The sequence below is a fragment of the Corticium candelabrum genome, chromosome 1 (genome assembly GCF_963422355.1).
Source record: "Corticium candelabrum chromosome 1, ooCorCand1.1, whole genome shotgun sequence".
Taxonomy (NCBI): Eukaryota; Metazoa; Porifera; class Homoscleromorpha; order Homosclerophorida; family Plakinidae; genus Corticium; species Corticium candelabrum.
This window is the reverse complement of record NC_085085.1, coordinates 14,730,780-14,750,956: the sequence shown is the minus strand read 5'-3', so window position 1 is coordinate 14,750,956 and position 20,177 is coordinate 14,730,780. Positions and strand designations below refer to the sequence as shown.

The following is a 20,177-nucleotide window of genomic DNA, read 5'->3' as shown; positions in this document are numbered from 1 at the left end:
AACAGCTTGTGTCTATTCATTAAGTAATCAGATTTCTAGATTTACTGAGAATCGAATGGAAACCAAATCCGATGCAACGGAAATGAAAACAAGCGGTCCCGTACATTGCAAAGTAAACCAACAACAACCACTTTACTCTCTCGCATACATTACCCCGACTACAAAGAGCACCAACAACCCGAAAATTATGCACACATACCAGCTATCGAATTAATTACTAATAATTAAAGCATACGTAGGTCATCCGGGACATCAAATCGTCCACAAGCCTCTTCCGATATTGAGAGAATGCATCGAAAATCGCCGTTATTTTAGCTAACATCAAACGCAGCGCCTCGTCCGGCCCACTCCGGCGTCCTCCCTCTAATTTCTAATTTCCAGGTGCATACCACTGAGCGCAGGTGTGCGAAATTGCAAGCCTCCTCGCACCCAGTTGCACACTTGCGGTCGGGTAGCATGATAAAGTGCGTGCGCGATCAATAAACATCGTCACATTCGATCGTCAAATAGCCTCTGGGGATGATGCAGTGCGCCGGATGTCAGAAGGCGATCGACGACCGATACGTGTACATGATCCAGGATCGAGTGTGGCATGGCGCCTGTATCCTCTGCTGCGAGTGCCGCTCGGTGTTGAGGGAGCGTTGCTATCATCGCGACGGCAAGTACTTCTGTCGAAAGGATTTCTTCAGGTAATTGCTGCTAAATTAATTTTGCTCAAATGGCTGGTTGCGGCGCGCAAACTACGCCCTTTTTTCACACTTCGTCTCTTCCGATGGTGATTGGTTGGGCAGTCGGGTGCTATACGATCTTTACATTACAGGTTGTTTGGGACACTCTGCTCGGGATGCGGGCAGGGTATTGCACCGGACTGTTTGATTCATCGCTTCGGGTCGAGGGTCTATCATCGCGAGTGTCTCACTTGTGCAGCATGCGGGCGAAAGTTGGAGACGGGCGACGTGATGCGGATAGGCGAGAGCGGCGTCTTGGTGTGTCGATGCAGCTTCGGAGATCTAGAGGAGCGCGAAGGTACGGCCTCGTTGTGCTCTCGTCTCGCAATGTAAACGTTCGTAAATCAACAATCGCGTCGTAAATCACGCGACGTTGTTGTTTGAGGTCGTGTTTCCATGTTTCTTACCTTGTCGTGTCGCCACAATATCAGATTATCAGATAGTCGAGATTTGTACTGTACTGCTCTGCGGACACAATTGCACCGCACACATTCATTAGTCAATCTCTCTAATACTTGGAAATGTAGAGCATTCATGTATGCGAACAAACAGCATGATGACCGGCATCTAAAGCGCCCACGACTTGTCCCTTTGTGCGACGGCCAATTCACAGAGCGTGATAAGTAAGTAAACAAATAGCGATTGCTTTTCTTAACGAGCCCCTAATTGCCGTATCGAGCACGTGTCGTTGTGTGCGTGATACTATCATTCGTATTTGACGGCTTTGTAACATGCTAGATCAAACAACTGCAAGTAAACGGACACAGTCGGGCAGCAGCAGTCGAGATGAGTATGGAGAGAAGGTGGAAGAAAGAGACAAGGCGAGAGATACAGCGAGTTCGGGGGACGGTAACTCCCACGACGACGACCAGCGAGGAAGCTCCGATAGTGAAAAGATGGAGAAAGGTGATTCGCAGTCTTCCTCGACTGCCGCTCCGGAAGGCAAACGACGCGGCCCGCGAACGACTATCAAGGCCAGACAGTTGGAAATGCTCAAGTCGGCGTTTAATCACGCACCGAAACCATCTCGACAAGCAAGGGAACGACTGGCCAAAGAGACGGGGCTCACCATGCGGGTCATACAAGTATGGTTTCAAAACAGACGCTCGAAGGAGCGAAGAATGCGGCAACTAGACAATACAGGCAAAAGCATGATTCATGGCCAGCAGCCAGGAATGCAGCAGCGAAGCCAGCAACTCTCTTATCCGCCTACTATTCTTCATCAGGACAATCATGGCTTCTATTCCCAACATGCAGGCAAGAAAGTATCCATAGCAAATTTTTTGACTCTGATTTATTCCCATATTTGGTGTGTAGGGCAATATCATGCAGCACCTGTACACTATTCACAACAATTGCAATCACGTCCAGTGGAGCAGGCTCCAGGTGCTAGAGGTCCACTGACCACCTACCATGGACAGACTGGATACATGCCTCCCCCACCTCCGGAATCGAATGTTCCCTACTCTTATGGTTATCATTATTCTGTTCCATACCAGAGTCAACCATCGAGTGTGCAGGCTCAGAGACTGCACAGGCCATCAAGTCGACAGCTCGACATGATCTCTAGCCCTCCACATCATCCATCGACTATGACCCTACAGCACATGCAAGATGTCGGACAACTCGCGCATCCTCCACCTCGTAAACTCTCAACTACTTCATCGATGATCTGGATTCCACAACAGTTGACTGTCATGGAGGACTGTATACCACCACCCCGTACTAGCTGAGCAAAGTCAAGCCGACTAGCATAGGAAAACTCAAAAATCGCTGGAGTACTGTTCTGTACTGTACTGTACTGTACTGTACTGTACTCACACAACACTGACAGGAGCCTACAGTTGGACTCCCACAACATAGGTGTATACGTGTACAGCATAGGTGTAGCAGACTGACAGCTATTTTTTATCTATTAATTAACTATTTTTAACTGTTTGTCAACAGGCAATAGCGAAACATTGAGATAGCCACTTTTCTAGTCTTTTTCTCTTTTAAAACTATCATACACGCCATCTCGACCCAAAATCGAATGCATCCTACATACAACCAACAAGAGCAGACAGAGCATAACATGACATTCACCTACACTGCACCAAGCTAAGTGGAACACTCCTCTGAGTACCATAAAACAGACACAACAAGCAGCCACAGAACTGATAAAGAGATGCATGCATATCAAACAGTCAAAATCTTGTTTGAATCTTCTCCTCCACATCCACATATAGATAACAGTGGAACCCCTGGGAAGACCACAAACAGCACAAGTTTTCACAGGAAGTGTGTATCAACTTAGACTGCTTCCCCAATCATAATAATCAAACAAGAAAAACAAACCTCACTTACACTGCTACATGTGTTGGGTAATGCCCCCAAAACAAGAGCACTTATGTCGAACAAAACAGTTATTTAGATACAATTGATCGCAAACTGACCTTTTCAGTGTTCTCGGTCATCTCCACTGTCCGACTGTCTGCGAGGACTGAGATCACGGCCAGGACTCAATCGATTGTGACTGCCGCTTCTGCCTCTGTCTCCAGTCCCCGTCGATCGTCTCCGGTCTCCCTCTGCGCTCCTGCTTCTACTGCGTCGTTTCAAATCTCTCGTGCTCCCTCTGTCTCTTCTTACCGGGCTTCGGCTCCCTCTCCTGTCTCGGCTACGACTTCTCCTCTCGTATCTGTCTCGACTTCTCTTCTCTTGGCTTCGACTGTAATTTCGATCACGATCGTAGCTTCTTTCAGCAACTGGAGAATACCTAGAAGAGAAAGTCAGCATACATACAAGATAAGATGTTGCTATTCTACACATTGGGTGGTCATTCTCTATCCTAAGTGAGTCCATAAACATGACACAAAGACTAATAAATGTCACATCTTGATCCATTGAATATTCAAATTTCTAGAGACCCAAAATTAAACTAAAGTGTTCCACGCAGGTGACAGGCAAGAGAAACACCTTACATAGAGCTACTTGATAAGATAGCAATTAGCCAGTCGATTCAAATTGTAAATATGCACAGAACTATGCAAATATTGACAACACATGACCAACTGACCTTCTGGATCGCCTCGGAGGAGATCGAGAGTCTGAGTAGAGTAAAATGTTATATCAATGTATAGACGCCGAGCACAAAATCATACAACAGAGACCTCGTCTTCGTCCATACCCGCCGCCGCCACCGTATCCTCCTCCACTATACCCTCCACGTTCTCGAGTAGAACCCTTATGACAAGAGAAAATACAACACATTAGAAAGAACTCAATTCGTCAATCAAAACGGTCGAGAGTCTTACACTTCCCGGACCCTCCCCTCGTGCCCATTCAACCACCATATTACAGCCAAGCAATTCTCGTCCGTTTTCACTCCGAATGGCATCCTGAAGAACACACAGTCAATCAACAGACTGAGATCGTTACGACGACAATACAAGTGAGTGAACAGAGAGCGCTGACAAACCACAACTGTTTAGAAGTTGTGTCAGGTAACACTAGCTTGACTTAGAGTTTAAGCACGTAAGTAGCCGTTTCCCTCTTTCCCGGCCACGCAACGAATAAGGCACGATCGAGGAGTGAGACTTCTAGTGAAAAGCTACCGTAGGATAGTGTGACTGAGTGCCCGGGACTCGAACTGAAACATCGGATGAAGCTCGGATCAGACGAATGGCAGCTAGTAGACGGCAAGGCTGGTAGAATTGAAAGGCATTTAGTGAGTAGACACTAGGCAGTGAGTAGACACTAGGCTATGGTATATGCTGTTTGAGTCGACGTCGGGGAAGGCCGGGGAAAGGTGCAACATGGGCTGGTTGCCTGCTGACTCACGACATCCGGACATTTCTGTGCAATGTAGCACACACACCGTTCAGTCGACTTGAAGAGACAATGACAACATTATTGGAAAAATTATCACCAATTTTAGTAACTACAGCACACAATCTGCTACCATTTATTTAATTCATTGTATACGTTTTCTACGTACAAAGAGCAGCTGGCTTTACCTCGGCGTCGCGTTTGTCCTCGTACTCGATGAACCCATATGCTTAAAAACAATCACAATTAGAGACAGAACGTGTACAACGAATGAATGATATGACAGTTGAACTGTTTTCCGGTTTTCTAGTGTTTTGTACCAAATCCGTTTAGTAGTCACAGTCATACCCTCACACATAACAACTGTGGAGTAAACATTCTTTCCACAAGGTACGTTTATTAGAATGTGCAGATTACATGTCAAGAGATAAAGTATAAACACTTACGTAAGAGTCTCTACAGACTAGGGGATGAGGCAGAGTCTTGGGTAGCTAGCCAATTATATCATATTGAACTCACTAAGTTCAATGACACAATTGACCTTCACAACAAGCGAGACAAGTACTGAGACGTGAATGTATGCAGTACACTGTACTCATGTTGCTTGTTGTGAATGTCAATTGCTTCATTGTTTAAACTTAGTGAGTTCAATATGATATAATGGACTACCCAAGACTCTGCCTCATCACCTAATGTGTAGAGACTCTTACTTAAAAGTTTGAAAAATTCTCAACACATGCAAAGAACGGGCTAGGAAAGTACTGAATGATGCCAAATCCACTTAATAACATTAAAAGGAAAAAACCAAAACAAGCTGATTGGTAATCATTGTGTACATGTATGCAATCAGCATTGTCAGACAACTGTCTAATATCCTACTACCGTATTTCTTCGAATAGTGGCCACAGCCTCTATTTTTAACAAAGTTACAGAACTGCGGCCTCTAAATGAGGGTGGCCTCTATTATTAAGTCTCTACTTCACACCCTAACATGTTGGTATTAAATGTCACATTTCCTTCTGTTGACATAATCGGACACTTTTGAAGGTGCCAACTGCAGCAGGTTAAGCTGTAAATGCTATGACTACTATGTTATAATTGATAGATAAGTGCGCATAAGAGGATAAGATTGACGTGGAAGCATTGAAAGCATGTGATATAGGTGTGGCCAGTAACTTTGCAGACTAGTGCGGCCTCAATTCGAGAGTGGCCTCTATTTTCAACAAGTCTCTTCAGCTGTGGTATCTAAATGAGGGCGGCTCCTATTCGAGGACAGCCACTATTCGAAGAAATACGGTATGTAGTGCAGTCTTGCTGGAACACAAGCTGCTTGTGTATCATAAGACTTGTACAGTGTATGCCGATATGAGAGACAAATGAATCACCAACAAAGCCACAGCAACACAAGACAACAAATTTCAAGTAATATAATCAGATTTACAATATTTCAATGGTATTCCGTATCAAACTTTCTATCACTTAGACATCCAAGAGCAAATACACAATTGATTTCAATACTGCTTGCTCTGTCTAACCTACATGCTTTTTACATGTACAGTCAAACCTTGCTAATCCGAATTACCTTTGGTGCTCTGTCTTGCATACCCAGATCCTCTTGGGCAGCCTGATCCGGGTTGCGGTTATCTAGTTTTCAGCAAATGGCCGTATCTGACTATTTTAAATCCTGACTGTCACATTATTAAGTACATGTAGTCGTTGCAGCGATGTCTTTGACCACAAACATGATGCGCACGCATGGCGTGTGTGTGTGTGTGGAGAGAGAGAGAGGGAGGGAGGGAGGGAGGGAGGGAGGGAGGGAGGGAGGGAGGGAGGGAGGGAGGGAGGGAGGGAGGGAGGGAGGGAGGGAGGGAGGGAGGGAGGGAGGGAGGGAGGGAGAGAGAGAGGAGAGAGAGAGAGAGAGAGAGAGAGAGAGAGAGAGAGAGAGAGAGAGAGAGAGAGAGAGAGAGAGAGAGAGAGAGAGAGAGAGAGAGAGAGAGAGAGAGACGTACGTAAATGTGCCAGTGGTCTGGGTGTCCGAGACAAGGTCTGGACCTCCAAGGCTATGCGTTTTGGTATTCTTGATAATCCGAACAATTTCACTAATACGAACAGGACTTGGCACGAGGCTGTTCAGATTAGCAAGGTTCAAATGTATTTGAAAAATTGTACGTATTCCGTATGTACAATGTTAAACACCTATGTATGTAAGATCCACTACTGTTACTGTAACTACAACTGTACCGGTATCAATAAAAGTATCTGTATAACATACCACTACATCAATGTCATCAAGACAATGTTCAGGAAAGCATGCAACTCTCAGCCAAAGTCAAAGGATGTACTAAAGACCACCTATAATTACAAACTTTAGAAACATTTGGTTCATACGAGATAGTCAAACCAGCTGGTTTTCAAAACATCAAGAGGCAACCAAACAGCATGTTATCAATATAGTATTCATGGCATTCTATATTCTTATCAATATTTACCTTATGGTGCCCAGCACTAAAGTTTTTAAGTTGGCCATCTGTTGTTAATCAGTTACATTGAAACAAGACCACAGAGCAATCAACATAAGCAGCTTTGTTTAGAGTACAGTATCAATAGCAGGACATGACTGTGTTTGTCTCTATGGTGAGGAAGAGCAAATGTTGTTTCTAGTATCGCTGTGTAAACATGCCACTACTGCAGCTCACATGTTACAAATATTTGTGAGCTACAGTACCTCAAATAGGTAAACTATAACTAAAAGAATTGAGTTAATTAACTCATCAGGTAACACAAACTTTGATACCTTTATCTCTCAGTTGCATTTAATTATATTGATATAAATGCAGAGGTCTGGCCATGCTAGGTAAAGACTAGCCTCGCAAACCAGGCTCTTCTGCACAGTGGCTAAGCTAAACGCATGTGAATCACACAAAGAGGAGCTTTTGCCGGAATTGCTCCAGCACGAGAAGAGCTTTCGAGAAGGTCGTGGAGCTCCGGATCCAGTTTCATAGCTTGGATAAGGCTAATCCCATTAGCTAAGCATGTAGGTATGAAAGTTGAGTAACATGAGACATCGCTTCACGCACTGCTTGTTTTGTGCAAAGTATGTAGTTGACATCATCGTTCGCTTCTAGTACGTATCTAGACAGCTCAGCCATGTAATATTCTGCAGTGTCACGACTCCTTTTCAGCATTCAGTTTCACCAACAGTACACCGCAGAATCTAGATCTGCAGCGCAGTAGTTTGAGAAATGAACTCATTGTACGCAGTTAGTGTATATAAGTAGCAATCAGAGTCTGTGCATTGAAACAAGTGGTACGTAGTACACAACACATGCAACTACGAGTCAACTCTACACTTCCTGAACATGGTAGGTCCACTGCACTACTGTTTTCCCAGGCCTAGATGTTTCCAGTTCACCGTGAGAAGAGCCAATATCGTACAAAAGAGCTGCTTGCTGAGTCAAAAGTACCGTCAGATAGACTGCGTTAGCAATAAACACCAATCTGATCATGACGTGGACTCCGTTCCCATCTGGAGAGGTCAACAAGCTGTATGCCACTGCTTTGATGAACCAATGAGTGAAACAGAGCCGGCAGTTCTCACACCATTTCCCCCACAGACTATAGATGTCAGGGTAGATGCGCAAAAGTGGTGAACACTGCTACGTCGGTTTTAATTCGCGCAAACCTGCAGATGAGTTCAGTAGAAAGAAATGTTGCTGGAGAGTGTAGGTTCAGCAGACCAGTCCCATGTAGGCCATTCCTGGGCTCATTATTCACCAGCACTTTGTCCATCAACAGCTTCACTGGCTTTGGTGTTCAAGCGCTCTCCACAGAGGACTTTCGCTTCATGTATCAAACGCAATTACATTAACGAGCTCTTTAGGAAATCGAATTAGCCTTATCCAAGCTATGAAACCGGATCTGGGTGGTTCTCAAAAGCAACCAGGCTCTTCTCGAGCTGGAGCAATTCCGGCAAAAGCTCCTCCTCCTCATGTGATTCACGTGCATTTAGCTAAGCGACTGCACGGGAGAGCCTGGCTTGCGAGGCTAGGTAAAGACTCGACTAGCCTTGTACTCGGACCCTTGTGTGTGGACCGAAAACAGAGCCTGGTACTCATTGTTTTCACATGCACACATACGTATATTACCCTGCATCTGGGTAACATATGCATGCATGTAGAATGACACTGTCTGGAACTTCAAGCCGATTGAAGCAGCAACGACAATAAAGGCACGACTGTTTTGCTGTTGATACTATGATCCAATACACTCTTGGTAGCTTCAGCTTTCAAATGTAGAGCCGAACGAGTGGCAGTGTGTACTTCTTTACATTATGTGTAGAACAAGCAAGATGCATTTGTCTGGTTACTACCCTACGGTATTGCACATTAAGTCTTTATGTCCAGTGGCTTCATCAGTATCAATACACCCTTTCCATGTGCCACTGGTTTGAGTGCGGCTTCAGCCACACTGAAGTTCCAGATAACATGGTTAACCACAGGCGCGCATGCGCCAGGGTTACAGTAATGCCTCTGTAGACCAAGGGAACGGCCGGACAATTGTCTTTATCGCTGGTGTTAATTAGCATGCTAGTCGATGTGTCAACCGTACACCTGTCAGTCTATAATTTTAGTTACATCAGTTCCGCATGCGTGCATATACAACCCTCGCGCACGCGGAATGGGTACAAGAATCCCTTGAATGGGGACCTCCATCCAACAGTTCAACCATCATCGTAGAAATAATACACTTACCCATTCCAGGTCCTGTCAATAAGCCATAAAACCATGATATTAGATGAAAAGACGATCGAATGCGAAAACAAAGAACTTATTACCGAGCTTTATATCGCATCTTGTAAACGGTCCATAACGACCAAAAACGTCTTCTAGATCTCTAGGATGTGTTTTGCGGCTCAATCTGCCCACAAAAACTGTGTAACCTCCTTTGAGAGACATGATACATACGCATGCGTAGATAGTCTTTAGTCAGTGTCTCATGACTGGGTCATCAACCGCAGTGTACATATACATCTTCGCAACTCTAGACTGTAGAGTGTGCATGTACATGTGTGCACAGATGTAATATAATCTAAAAAATAAACCTTTTGTTTTTCTACCTGCAGCTGTGCAATTATTTATTCAGTCAACGAACTTTAACGTGCGTTACAATAAGTTACCACATCAAACAAATTTGCTACTACCGTGTATATCTAGATGTAGGGTACATAATATACTCTAGACGTGTGTAATAATCAGGTTACAAGGAATAGTGACAGGTTATTGCTTTCTTGCTGATGTAATGGTGCTAACTTGGTGGTATACATACTATTGAAACGCTAGAATGTGCTCGATGCACAATACAATGAAAAGCAAAGTCGCACTATGCAACGTGCTTACTTTACAGATAATAGTGTTGCACTGCTATTACATTTCTAGTATCCTCCTTGGTCTCCAAATTTATTATTTATATCTGCATTGTTAGGATTAACAGGAGGAATCCAATGCGGATAATCTTTCTCTACTTTAGACCACACAACTTGAGCAGCCAGTGCGTTTGCCAATTGATTGCAATGAAAGCCATCTACTGGTTCAAGTAGTTGCCAAACCTTTCCTCCTTGAGCCTCCCATACGGAAATGGTTTCATTTATCACATCCTCGATATATAAGACCTCAAGGTTAGTAAAAGTCATATCGTCGAGCAGTCGTTTCAAAGCAGAGTTTAGTTCTTTGCCTCTCTGCGTTGTCTGATTACGCCATTTCTCATCCGTATTCAGCCAACCAAAGCATGGTGAGATTTCCAAACAATTCAAATAATCATAGAGATCAGAATATGTCACATCGTTGTTGAGTTGCCCAATTGGATGTATACGATTATGAAGCGAATTGTACAGAATACGACCGTCAACGATACCATAGACAAACATTCGAGAGTGCGGTGGTACATGCTGATCAATATACTCAAATGTTCGTTTGTTATTCGCATAGAATTCTTCAGGAGTCGTCATATGACTCATGTCATGATGACCGTTGCAAACATCATTGCCCAACAGTTCATGCACAATAAAAAGTGGATGGTCGAGGTCCTGATGTCGTGCAAGACTCTTGACTATGTCATTGGCCATAGCACTCGAACGAGCTCCATTCACTCCAATATTTTGATAATCCCTGTGATTGCACTGATTTATCTCCCTCAGTTTAAGATACAAAGAATCTACGGGTCCATCGATAACATCTAACCACGAGATGTTCATGAAGGCTGTTACGGATGAAAACTGTGGCCAATCGAGTTCGTTTTCTACCATAAATGGAAGATGCTCAAACACAAGCTCGTTTAGTTTCGAAGCAGTCAGCCATGCAGGAGGAATATGAAAGTGAGCACCAACACTATCTCCAAGTAACACGGTGCCATACTGTTGTGTACCATTACACCACATGTCTTCATACGTATTATGTGTTACCGGATCGATGCCAACAATTCCATTACAGTTAGTATCCACCTCTGCATCACCAGTTGATCGACGACCGGGATAAATGTCAGAGTTCAAATCATCGCAGTCTTTGCCTCGCCACGATGAGCCCCTGAACGTTTCCAATAGAGAAAACTTATCCCCGTCCACATCATAAAGTGGCAAATGATCGTCAGCAAATCTGTCTATTAACTTACAGATTTCTGAAATTCCGGGAAGGCTACAAGGACTCAGTCGAGAATACCCATTTACTGATCGTGCAATTTGATTGGCTCTTTGGACCCTCTTCGATAAAGCTGGAGAATCAGCTCTTTCCGGAAGAGGAAATATATGACAAATATGTCCGGTTTCATTTGTGCACATACCTAGAGCTAAGCACACAATATCTCCGGTCTCTTTTGTTTCTAAAAGTTTGATGACAGCTGCTCCATATTCTTCAAACAGAGAGTCGCACGCTCGTCTGTATAATCCTTCCGGTAGGTATCGACAGATCATTTCCATCGCTTCCACGACTGATTGGTTGTGGTACTGGGACAGTTGTTCCGTCATTCCGACGATGAGTGTGCAGGCAACGCACGCCGTGCCTCCATTCTTGCCACTGACACGTAACTGAGAAGAAGACAACGGAAAGAGAAGGAGGAGCACTGCAACGATCAGAGATGTCATCATCTGTGGAAGCACGTGACTACGCTCGGATGCCAAATTCTTTGCGCGCGGTGTGACAGTCCCACGCACGCACACATCAGTCCACGCGTGTGTTCTACAATGTGTGTGTGTGTGTGTGTGTGTGTGTTGTGTGTGTGTGTGTGTGTGTGTGTGTGTGTGTGTGTGTGTGTGTGTGTGTGTGTGTGTGTGTGTGTGTGTGTGTGTGTGTGTGTGTGTGTGTGTGTGTGTGTGTGTGTGTGTGTGTGTGTGTGTGTGTGTGTGTGTGTAAGTAGGCAGAAGGGTCTGGCTACGCGAGACTACCCTCTCTACGACTCTGATCAAGACCATCTATCTCTTCTGTACACGCAAAATAGACTCGTACCCAGTCCTCTCCTCGCGCGCGCTTTACGTGTTTTAGCACGTGCTTTTTGTGAACTCTACCATTTTGCGCATGCTTCAATCGTAGGCGTGACATCATCAAAGAAAAAATGCTATGTCTATATGTCCTTGGGTAAGCACGCAAGCTTGAGCGGAAGTTGTTTCAAAATTAGATGTCTTGACAATGTGTTTAGTATCTGTGCGTAAATAGACGCCGTGTATGTCCAGAAAACCCCACATTGTTGCCACAAATAGCAGAATCAGAAGGGCAACCCATGGTAAACCCATCATCCCTTCGGTGTCTCTCCTTTCATCTTACACATGTGCCTACAGGCTACCGGCTCCGCAAAGATACCAGAGGCTTCAGACATAGACTACCGACCTTGTAGAGATGATTATCGTTGCACAACGAAAGTTGGTAAGGCACTCAACGCTTTGCTGTCTTGGAGTGGCGGTCGGTTGACCACGTTTTGCGTTCTTGCAGCTATCGGTTATGATAAAGCAACGGTTATCTACGTAGGACATCACCTGCCTTCGTCACAGACAGTTGTTATTCGTCGTACTAACGTGGAAAAGCTGACATTAGAGCAACTAGAGACCATGCAGGTGATTGCTAAGAACCTAGTTTGCGCAGATTCGTGAGTACAATGGGATGGTATCCAATTACACACATTGGCACTATTCTTTCTACACAAATAATATATTATTTCACTGCAGCAGGTGTACTGGTGCTTCTAAGACTGATTATTAAAATCTAATAAATGATGACCGTGTTATATTTTTAGCTATATATTCAAAATATAATACAATATATATATATATATATATATATATATATATATATATAATAGTTAAAGCTAATTCATACAGCAATTGTGAAAGACTGGATGTTATAGCATAATAATTATATTTAGAATGAAGTTCAACTGGCTAGTCTATTTCGTCATCCTTGTGTGATGCCATATTTGGCAAGCTTTATCGTCGATCACGAACTTTGGTCGGTTACGCCATTCATGCATTTTGGTATGAATTTATACAGTCGTGATGACTTACGGTGAGAATTTGTATATAATCAGGATCTTGTTGTGACATTATTCGATGTGGATTTCCGAATGGAGTTCCAGAAGTGATTATTGCTTTCGTACTGCGTGAAGTTCTCTGTGCACTCAACTACATTCACTCGATGGGCTGCATTCATCGAAGTGTCACAGCACGTCATATTCTAATTGATCGATTAGGTCGCATACGTTTAGCTGGTCTACGTAGTTGCTATTCTGTAATACAGAATGGAATGCTTTTGAAATCTGCACACGATTTTCCCGCACACGTTGTTACTTATCCCTGGTTAGCTGGAGAAATATTCCAACAGGTAAGTGGAAGTCTTCTTGCGCAGACTCTGAATCAAAATGATTTCGTTATCTAGAATATGGCTGGATATAATTACAAGTCAGATGTTTATTCTGTTGGTATAACAGCGTTAGAGATGGCATATGGTCGGGAACCATATTGTGATCTTACAGCGACACAGGTATTTTGTTTGGTCGATGAAATTATTACAAATCTGTAGGATAGTGGTGTTGTTCTGTGTGAAGGTGATGTTACTGAAACTCACCAATGATCCACCTCCTCTATCTGAAGAGTACAGTATAGATCAGAACGTGCATTACACAACAGCATTTAAGCAGGTTAGTATACGTAATAACTCAAGGTGTCCTCGTGTGACATTGATTATGCATGCATTTTGGGTTGTTCCTGAATTTCTGTACACCCGTGCAGCTTTGTTGGGGCTACCGAGTAAATATCAGCTTGTGTAATAAAGATACAGAGTAGCAGACTTGTGACCAATTTACCATTTCTGTTTGGTCAGTTTATTTGAATGAATGGATATCCTTAGTTATTGATATACAACTTCATTGAGTGACCTATTTACAGTACTTAACTTCCAGTTGTCGCCGAATTGATCTGGTCTGCATATCAAACGCACCGAAAGGTCAAGACCATCAATAGGCATTTCAATGAGTATGGTTATCAACGTACCTTCCTTTGTTGTTTGATATAGTAGTAACAATACTGAATACCAATTGGAAATTAATGAAAAATCAAAAATATACCTTAAATAATAATTTTCATTGTAATTTGTTTGCAGTTTGTTGATATTTGCTTACGGTCCAACCCCGGTGAAAGGTATGCACCATCACCACTCGCTTATTCAGTAATTTACAATAACTATAATTCACACAAACTTGATTGTTGTTTCAGGCCATCAGCAGCCAAACTTCTCCGCCACCCATTTCTTAGGTCAATAAAACGCAAAGATTCTATAGGCGGCAACGGATGTCCAATGTTGCCAGATTTGCTCCACCCCGTCATGCCAATGGATCCAACCGTATCAGACATCGTCGAAGCTCCTTCAGAGATTACGGAGGTCACCGAAGAAGCACAGAGACTCTCCTTGAATGGAGAAGAGTGGACGTTCACGTAATAGACACTTAGATAACATAGTCTTCATCTTATTTCAATAAACAGATTTCTTTTTTATATTGTGAACAATCTGTACAAGAGATGCCAATGGTAATGTACAGAAAGCAATGGATAACCAAAACCACCAGGGTTTACCACGAGCAATATATCATCTATCCACACTTTATATAAATCTATATCCACATTTGTTAGTTTACTGTCCACGCCTAAATACAAACAGCAGTGCACTCATCACCGATGAGATATTGCCTCTGCAGCGTCTGTAGCTATGCACGGTAATACAGACAGCAACTGGTGGAAGGATGGGCGAGTAGTCGGATCCATGTGCCAACATTTGAGCATAACATGATGTACAGACGTTGGACAGCCATTCGGAGCCGACAAACGATGACCATTTTTCACTTGTTCTGATACCTAACAATCTTTTCCTTACTTGATTACTCAAATAACTGTGAAGCTTTGCCGTACCTTAATATTTGACCAATATTCGTAAGGCTTAGCACCTGACGTCCACAGCTCATACAAAATAATGCCGTAACTCCACACATCACTAGCTGATGAGAACTCGCTGTGCTCCAAGACCTCTGGTGCTGACCACCGAACCGCTAAGTCAACTAGCTTGAAAGGAGGATCGTATTCCTTTCGATTGTAATGCTTTAAACTTGCTCCGAAATTACTAACTTTACATACACCATTATACATAACAAATGTGCTGCTGCTTGTTAATGCCTAGAACGTTCAGGCATCAATAAAGCAAACACAGACTGACAACGGTTTAGGTATATGGTTACCCCGTGTATAAAACTCTTAGACTCCAAGTATGCCATGGCTGACGCAATGTCATGGGCTATGGCGAAGAGAGAACTTGTGCCCGGCGGAAAAGCCGGATGAAGACGTGATGGTAACCGCGTCCCACTGCAAAACATCAGTACGTACTACAAAAGTGGCTACAACTACAGTACATAGAATCTCATTATCTACAACATTTATGCATGGGTGCATGCAGTCAAAGTATCTTATGTGATCATTGACAGTCACAGATATGTAGTGTACATGAACTAAGTTCACTATTCCTTCTCGGCCATTCAACTGTAAGTGTGACTATCGATCACAATGCAGGTATTTTAGAGCAAGCCAACACAATCACTTAATTAAACGATGAGACGTATATTGTATAACTATCGACTCTCGGCAAGCAATTGGGTGTTCCAATCAAAATTTGCCAATACAGTGTACTGGATGGTCTTTTAAAGAAACTAGAACTCTGAACACAAACCATTAATTCACACCAACAGACAACAAGAAGAAATGTTGCTACGTGTAGACAAGACAAACACAAAATGAGTGAGCTTTCAAAGCACAAGCAGGTAAGTTGGTCACACCACGAATTCTAAGAGAACCTCAAGATCAAACAGTCGCAACAGCCATAGCATTACAGTAGAATGTATGAAACTTATAAAGGATAAATGACTCACTGTTCTTGTAGATACAGGCTTAGAGTGTTATTGGCCATCGGTTCCAATAGCATTAGAAACGGATCGTCGACAGTGACTATGCCAACCAGCTGTACCTAGATATATAAAACACACTAAACATTTAACATAAGACCTGCATGGCAGCATCAAACCAACCACATTCGGGTGCGACAATCGAGTGTATATCCACGCTTCTTGTAGAAATGCGAATCTAACCATAATGGACGTACATCATCGCATGGCAATACAAATAATAATAACAGTCAAACGCCATACTTCTCGTCCTCTGTTGCATCCGCAGTCAGTGCCTTCACGTCAAAATCCGATCCTTCGTATGACGCTCTGCACAGATGGCTATTGAGAGGAATCCCCGCCAAATGAAGCATCGAACCACTAAAACGATAATAAATTCAATACAGAATTTTCATGTGAGGAAATAGTTGATCACATTTATCATCCAATTTTAAACGACAACCTCAAAGGTCACACTTTCCAAACAGAAATCCTTTCATACAGTGAAACTCACTCACTCCCTTGTATATTCGAAAGTCTGTTTGCTCTTTGTAAGTGTCTAGGATATGCTGCCACACACTAATGTGTATTCTATTTAACTAAATTAATTAATTACCAAATGCATATGATATTGCAGTAAGCTTTCAAGCATGTGAATAATGTACGTAGCCAGAGGAAATAGGTTTAAACAGCCACTCTAATCTACCAGCCACACAGTTGGTGATAACGCAAACTGTATGCACAGCATCGATCTCTTTGTAATAGAACAAAGGATATGTTTCCAGTTGTACATAAGTTTGAAAAGAGTACAAACAAACTTTTGAGACGGTCCCTAACCATCACGGATTTAAGTCAAACTTACACGACTCTGGGTGGGAGGGGATTGCCAGCTAGACTACGACAGATTGAATCCACATCATGTGACATGCATGGTTTATGGCTATAACCATAATATATTGATTGTATAACGTTGAGTGTGCAAACTCAGTAATGCGACCTTCAAAGATTTGACTTACAGTTACAAATCTTTCTGATCAGAGAGACTACCCAAGTATCCTTACATACAAAATGAAAACATGACAGTATAGCAATTGTCAACCATATTATCATAACATAACATAACATCTACATCTCATATCCAAACTATTGAACAATACAAATACTTACGTGTATGCTTTAAGCTTTTGATCTCCAAGGTAGATTGACTCCCTAAGCAATTCTGTTGTTCTAAATTGCCCGCTTAGCAGCTCTTCTTGTAGTTCGTCAAACGATGCAGGAGGAGGTACAAACTCCAGATGATCAAGCCGGTCAACATCTTCCGTTGGAATTGCATGATCCGACTTCTCTGACACAGTAACTACAAATGATCAAAACAAAAGCTTACAGAACAAAGCCCATTTTGCAACAAATTCAAGAGAACAAACCATAAGCGACAACCTGTACTGGACCGGTTACTCCGCCAGAGACCAAATCTGCATCTATATAAAAATCTTGTCGACGTAGAACTAAGTAAAATCACTGTAAACAAGCCTACTCTGTCGAATTGCTTCTGGAATGACCGACATGTCCATGTCAGCTTCGACATCTTGTTCTTTGGCTCTCTTCTTCTGCATCTGTCTGATTCTCCTCTGTCTTATTGCTCTTCCGACAACTACCATCGCCGTCCCAAGGATGAAGAGAAAGCCACAAACTCCTACTGCAACGCCGATCATGGACACACCACCGCTTTTGCTACTGGTGTGTGGGGATTTTGATGCAGTTTTGATTGGTGCACTAGAAGTCATAGTAACAACAGTAGTTGCTGTTGTCATAGGAGCTGAAGATGTTGCTCTAGTAGTGATAATACGTGGCGGTGGATCAGTCTCCTCAATAAAAAAATTGACCATCGCTGGAGGTGATTTCAGATGAACGAACTCGACTCCGTCGTCAGTAGGTAACATTTCAACTGTACAACACATACAATGTACATTAGCTGCCATGTAAATGACATCGTCACACATAACATGACTGCAACATCTAAACCCTGCCGTTCACATTCACAACATAATACTATAACGTATTCTCCTATTGTGTGCAGACAGTCAGGCTTACTGGTTTGGCAATACTGTCGCTGATCGCCAAACCAGTAAGTCATGGCGTAAAAGCACCACACACTAAATACATTAATCACAGTACTGTAATGTGAAAATCAGCACAAACGCACAAAACAAAACAAAAATTATTACAAAGATAGAGTATGATTACCTTCCATGGGATTACACAGTCTCAAGCCTCTAGCCTTTGACACAACATTTGGAAGGCAACTGGAAGGACATTCAACTGCAAGGTCAACAGCAGCAGACAGCATCCTGCTATCGTACCCAACTATGTTCTCTATAAAATACAAAGCTTCGTAAAGCTAAGTTTACTTAGTTGATAGATATGAGCCATAGTTAATTAAAAGACTTCATAGAAGTCATATGACTTGCAAAAGTGTACTCCAATACACCGTATGGCTATTTACTCAGTAACTGTATGCATCCAACTTTGTCATGCATGGTATTCAGCGAATTCTCTTATCATAATTCAAGTTCTGTGTCATCGCTTGAGTCACTAATACCACAGCAAACAGTGAACTAAACTACAATATTTAATTAAACTATAAAACAATGGTTACTACACTGTGCCAACTCTGTAATCTCTGTATAACCACAGAGTCTATTACAAATTGTAAATAATGTGTTTCCTTATTGTAATGTATATAGAATTTTAAATACAAAGCTACACCCAAACACCAATTCTTAAAAATTTCTACCATAACCAATGCTTCATTATCAGCATGCCCTAATATGTGGAAATAGACAAAGTGACCTCTCTAGAAGCAAACTGACACATGAGGTTTACATTAAGGCTGGTATACAGTAACTTACACAGGCTGAGTGTCAGCCCAGCATATCACCAATGTAACGTCAGCATGCTACTGTAAACATGTTACCACCAATCGCTGAGACGCTACATTCTGACCAGTGTCAAGACATTGGATTAGACCTGAGTTCTATTCGAGTATCAACGTAACGTAAACCGGAAATAACGTGGTTGTAACTACCAATCAGCTGTCACGCTTGCACTCACGTGGTCCAGTTGTCTAACATGGACGACAAAGATCTCAACAACTAGAAGCAGGAAATCTTGGTAAGAAGGCATACAGCAAAAGCAGTGCGCTAAGAACGGCCTTCGACGCCAGACCCTTTTCACAGCCGAGAAGACGTTGCTGGGTTGCGCTCAGACATGTTACTGTAAATCAATAGTTTGAGCGTCTGACGCTTACGTTATATGCTGGGATGGTGCTCGGCTTGTGTAGGTTACTGTAAACTAGCCCTTACTCCTACAGTAGGTTAGTATCCTACTATCATCATGTGACTGCATGATCAACAAGTCATAGGCTCTAAATAGAAATTAATAGGAATTGTTAAAGACAAGTTAGTAGTTGATTTAAAACCACAATAAGTTGCTAGCAACAGAACCCCACTTGTCACATAGCCTCTAGATGCATTACACAACAATGGTATGCATACTCTGCTCCAGCAGTTACAGCCATCTAGACTGCCTGCAGATGGACATATAATAGATTGGACAAAAACATTACCATAATGCTACAGTTGTAGCCTCCCTACACTCCTGGTCAAGTGTTTACACAAAGCATACTTCTGTTGCCATACAAACATTCCAACGTTCCAAATACTGAGCTATGTAGTCATGAAACAAAGCGGTTTTAATTCAATTAACAAACACTGCACTCCATCAATGACGTCACAACGCAACACTTATCAACATTCCTTACCAATGGCACAATTAAAATCAATTAGCAACCTAGAGGTAAGCCACATACAATGAAACATTCCTTCCTACCGGCGACTTCTCTGCAAATATCCAATCTGCTCAACTGTGAGCATAATTTGCCATCCTCCAACAACGCACAAAGTTCAGCAGCTCCAGAAGACTGCGTCAACAAGGCTCCTAACCGAGTCAAGCATTCGTACTGTAACAGACCAAGTTCTCCTCTCTTTCTCAGTTGTAGACAGTCGGGGGCAGCCAATAAAACATGTAAAAGCCCAAATAGCAGAGCAGCGACGCTCAGTTCAGCCGGCATCGCCGCTGAAAAGGGCCACACCCTGTACTGTACGCCCGAGTTATGAGTGCAATGCA

At 42.8% G+C, this 20,177-nt stretch overlaps 5 protein-coding genes across 6 annotated transcripts; 2 read left to right on the top strand and 3 right to left on the bottom strand.

Annotated features, from left to right (window-relative positions):
• Positions 1-516: 516 nt before the first annotated feature.
• On the top strand, positions 517-2,537 carry LOC134182064 (LIM/homeobox protein Lhx1-like). The gene is made up of 4 exons (XM_062649394.1): positions 517-689; positions 821-1,026; positions 1,467-1,985; positions 2,046-2,537. The coding sequence occupies exons 1-4, from the start codon at positions 520-522 to the stop codon at positions 2,459-2,461; spliced, it is 1,311 nt and encodes a 436-aa protein (XP_062505378.1). The 5' UTR covers positions 517-519; the 3' UTR covers positions 2,462-2,537.
• A 193-nt stretch (positions 2,538-2,730) lies between these two features.
• On the bottom strand, positions 2,731-9,505 carry LOC134182072 (probable splicing factor, arginine/serine-rich 6). 2 transcript variants are annotated; one of them, XM_062649406.1, is made up of 8 exons: positions 9,370-9,505; positions 9,287-9,298; positions 4,724-4,764; positions 4,022-4,105; positions 3,878-3,950; positions 3,784-3,814; positions 3,164-3,483; positions 2,731-2,971 (listed from the first exon to the last, which is right to left on the bottom strand). In XM_062649406.1, exons 1-7 carry the CDS (start codon positions 9,488-9,490, stop codon positions 3,168-3,170), a joined length of 678 nt encoding a protein of 225 aa, XP_062505390.1. In that variant the 5' UTR covers positions 9,491-9,505; the 3' UTR covers positions 2,731-2,971; positions 3,164-3,167. The 2 variants fall into 2 exon arrangements, 1 of the variants encoding a protein (XP_062505390.1); XR_009970260.1 differs by lacking the exon at positions 2,731-2,971 and having other exon boundaries at positions 3,415-3,626; positions 3,689-3,814.
• Positions 9,506-9,843: 338 nt separating this feature from the next.
• Positions 9,844-11,677, bottom strand: LOC134178131 (acyloxyacyl hydrolase-like). The gene has a single exon (XM_062644932.1). The coding sequence runs from the start codon at positions 11,668-11,670 to the stop codon at positions 9,967-9,969; it is 1,704 nt and encodes a 567-aa protein (XP_062500916.1). The 5' UTR covers positions 11,671-11,677; the 3' UTR covers positions 9,844-9,966.
• A 309-nt stretch (positions 11,678-11,986) lies between these two features.
• LOC134178139 (STE20-related kinase adapter protein alpha-like) lies at positions 11,987-14,531 on the top strand. The gene is made up of 10 exons (XM_062644945.1): positions 11,987-12,157; positions 12,219-12,302; positions 12,358-12,442; positions 12,509-12,630; positions 12,939-13,047; positions 13,101-13,393; positions 13,448-13,552; positions 13,617-13,709; positions 14,171-14,208; positions 14,284-14,531. The coding sequence occupies exons 1-10, from the start codon at positions 12,140-12,142 to the stop codon at positions 14,504-14,506; spliced, it is 1,170 nt and encodes a 389-aa protein (XP_062500929.1). The 5' UTR covers positions 11,987-12,139; the 3' UTR covers positions 14,507-14,531.
• LOC134178124 (fibroblast growth factor receptor homolog 2-like) lies at positions 14,519-20,177 on the bottom strand. The gene is made up of 11 exons (XM_062644919.1): positions 19,881-20,177; positions 18,237-18,365; positions 17,527-17,937; positions 17,417-17,470; positions 17,160-17,349; positions 16,257-16,373; positions 16,137-16,191; positions 15,981-16,075; positions 15,297-15,420; positions 14,974-15,234; positions 14,519-14,919 (listed from the first exon to the last, which is right to left on the bottom strand). Exons 1-11 carry the CDS (start codon positions 20,119-20,121, stop codon positions 14,737-14,739), a joined length of 1,860 nt encoding a protein of 619 aa, XP_062500903.1. The 5' UTR covers positions 20,122-20,177; the 3' UTR covers positions 14,519-14,736.

Coding starts and splice junctions, on each gene's coding strand:
- LOC134182064 (XM_062649394.1), top strand. CDS start 520: ATGATGCAGTGCGCCGGATGTCAGAAGGCGATCGACGACCGATACGTG. Junction 690..820: donor TGTCGAAAGGATTTCTTCAG/GTAATTGCTGCT, acceptor TTTACATTACAG/GTTGTTTGGGACACTCTGCT. Junction 1,027..1,466: donor AGATCTAGAGGAGCGCGAAG/GTACGGCCTCGT, acceptor GTAACATGCTAG/ATCAAACAACTGCAAGTAAA.
- LOC134182072 (XM_062649406.1), bottom strand. CDS start 9,490: ATGTCTCTCAAAGGAGGTTACACAGTTTTTGTGGGCAGATTGAGCCGC. Junction 4,106..4,723: donor AGGACAAACGCGACGCCGAG/GTAAAGCCAGCT, acceptor TGTGTTCTTCAG/GATGCCATTCGGAGTGAAAA. Junction 3,815..3,877: donor CGGGTATGGACGAAGACGAG/GTCTCTGTTGTA, acceptor TACTCTACTCAG/ACTCTCGATCTCCTCCGAGG.
- LOC134178131 (XM_062644932.1), bottom strand. CDS start 11,670: ATGATGACATCTCTGATCGTTGCAGTGCTCCTCCTTCTCTTTCCGTTG.
- LOC134178139 (XM_062644945.1), top strand. Junction 12,631..12,938: donor AGCAACTAGAGACCATGCAG/GTGATTGCTAAG, acceptor AATTATATTTAG/AATGAAGTTCAACTGGCTAG. Junction 13,710..14,170: donor ACACAACAGCATTTAAGCAG/GTTAGTATACGT, acceptor ATTTGTTTGCAG/TTTGTTGATATTTGCTTACG.
- LOC134178124 (XM_062644919.1), bottom strand. CDS start 20,121: ATGCCGGCTGAACTGAGCGTCGCTGCTCTGCTATTTGGGCTTTTACAT. Junction 16,192..16,256: donor GATGCAACAGAGGACGAGAA/GTATGGCGTTTG, acceptor CATTATGGTTAG/ATTCGCATTTCTACAAGAAG. Junction 14,920..14,973: donor AATATTGGTCAAATATTAAG/GTACGGCAAAGC, acceptor AAAGATTGTTAG/GTATCAGAACAAGTGAAAAA.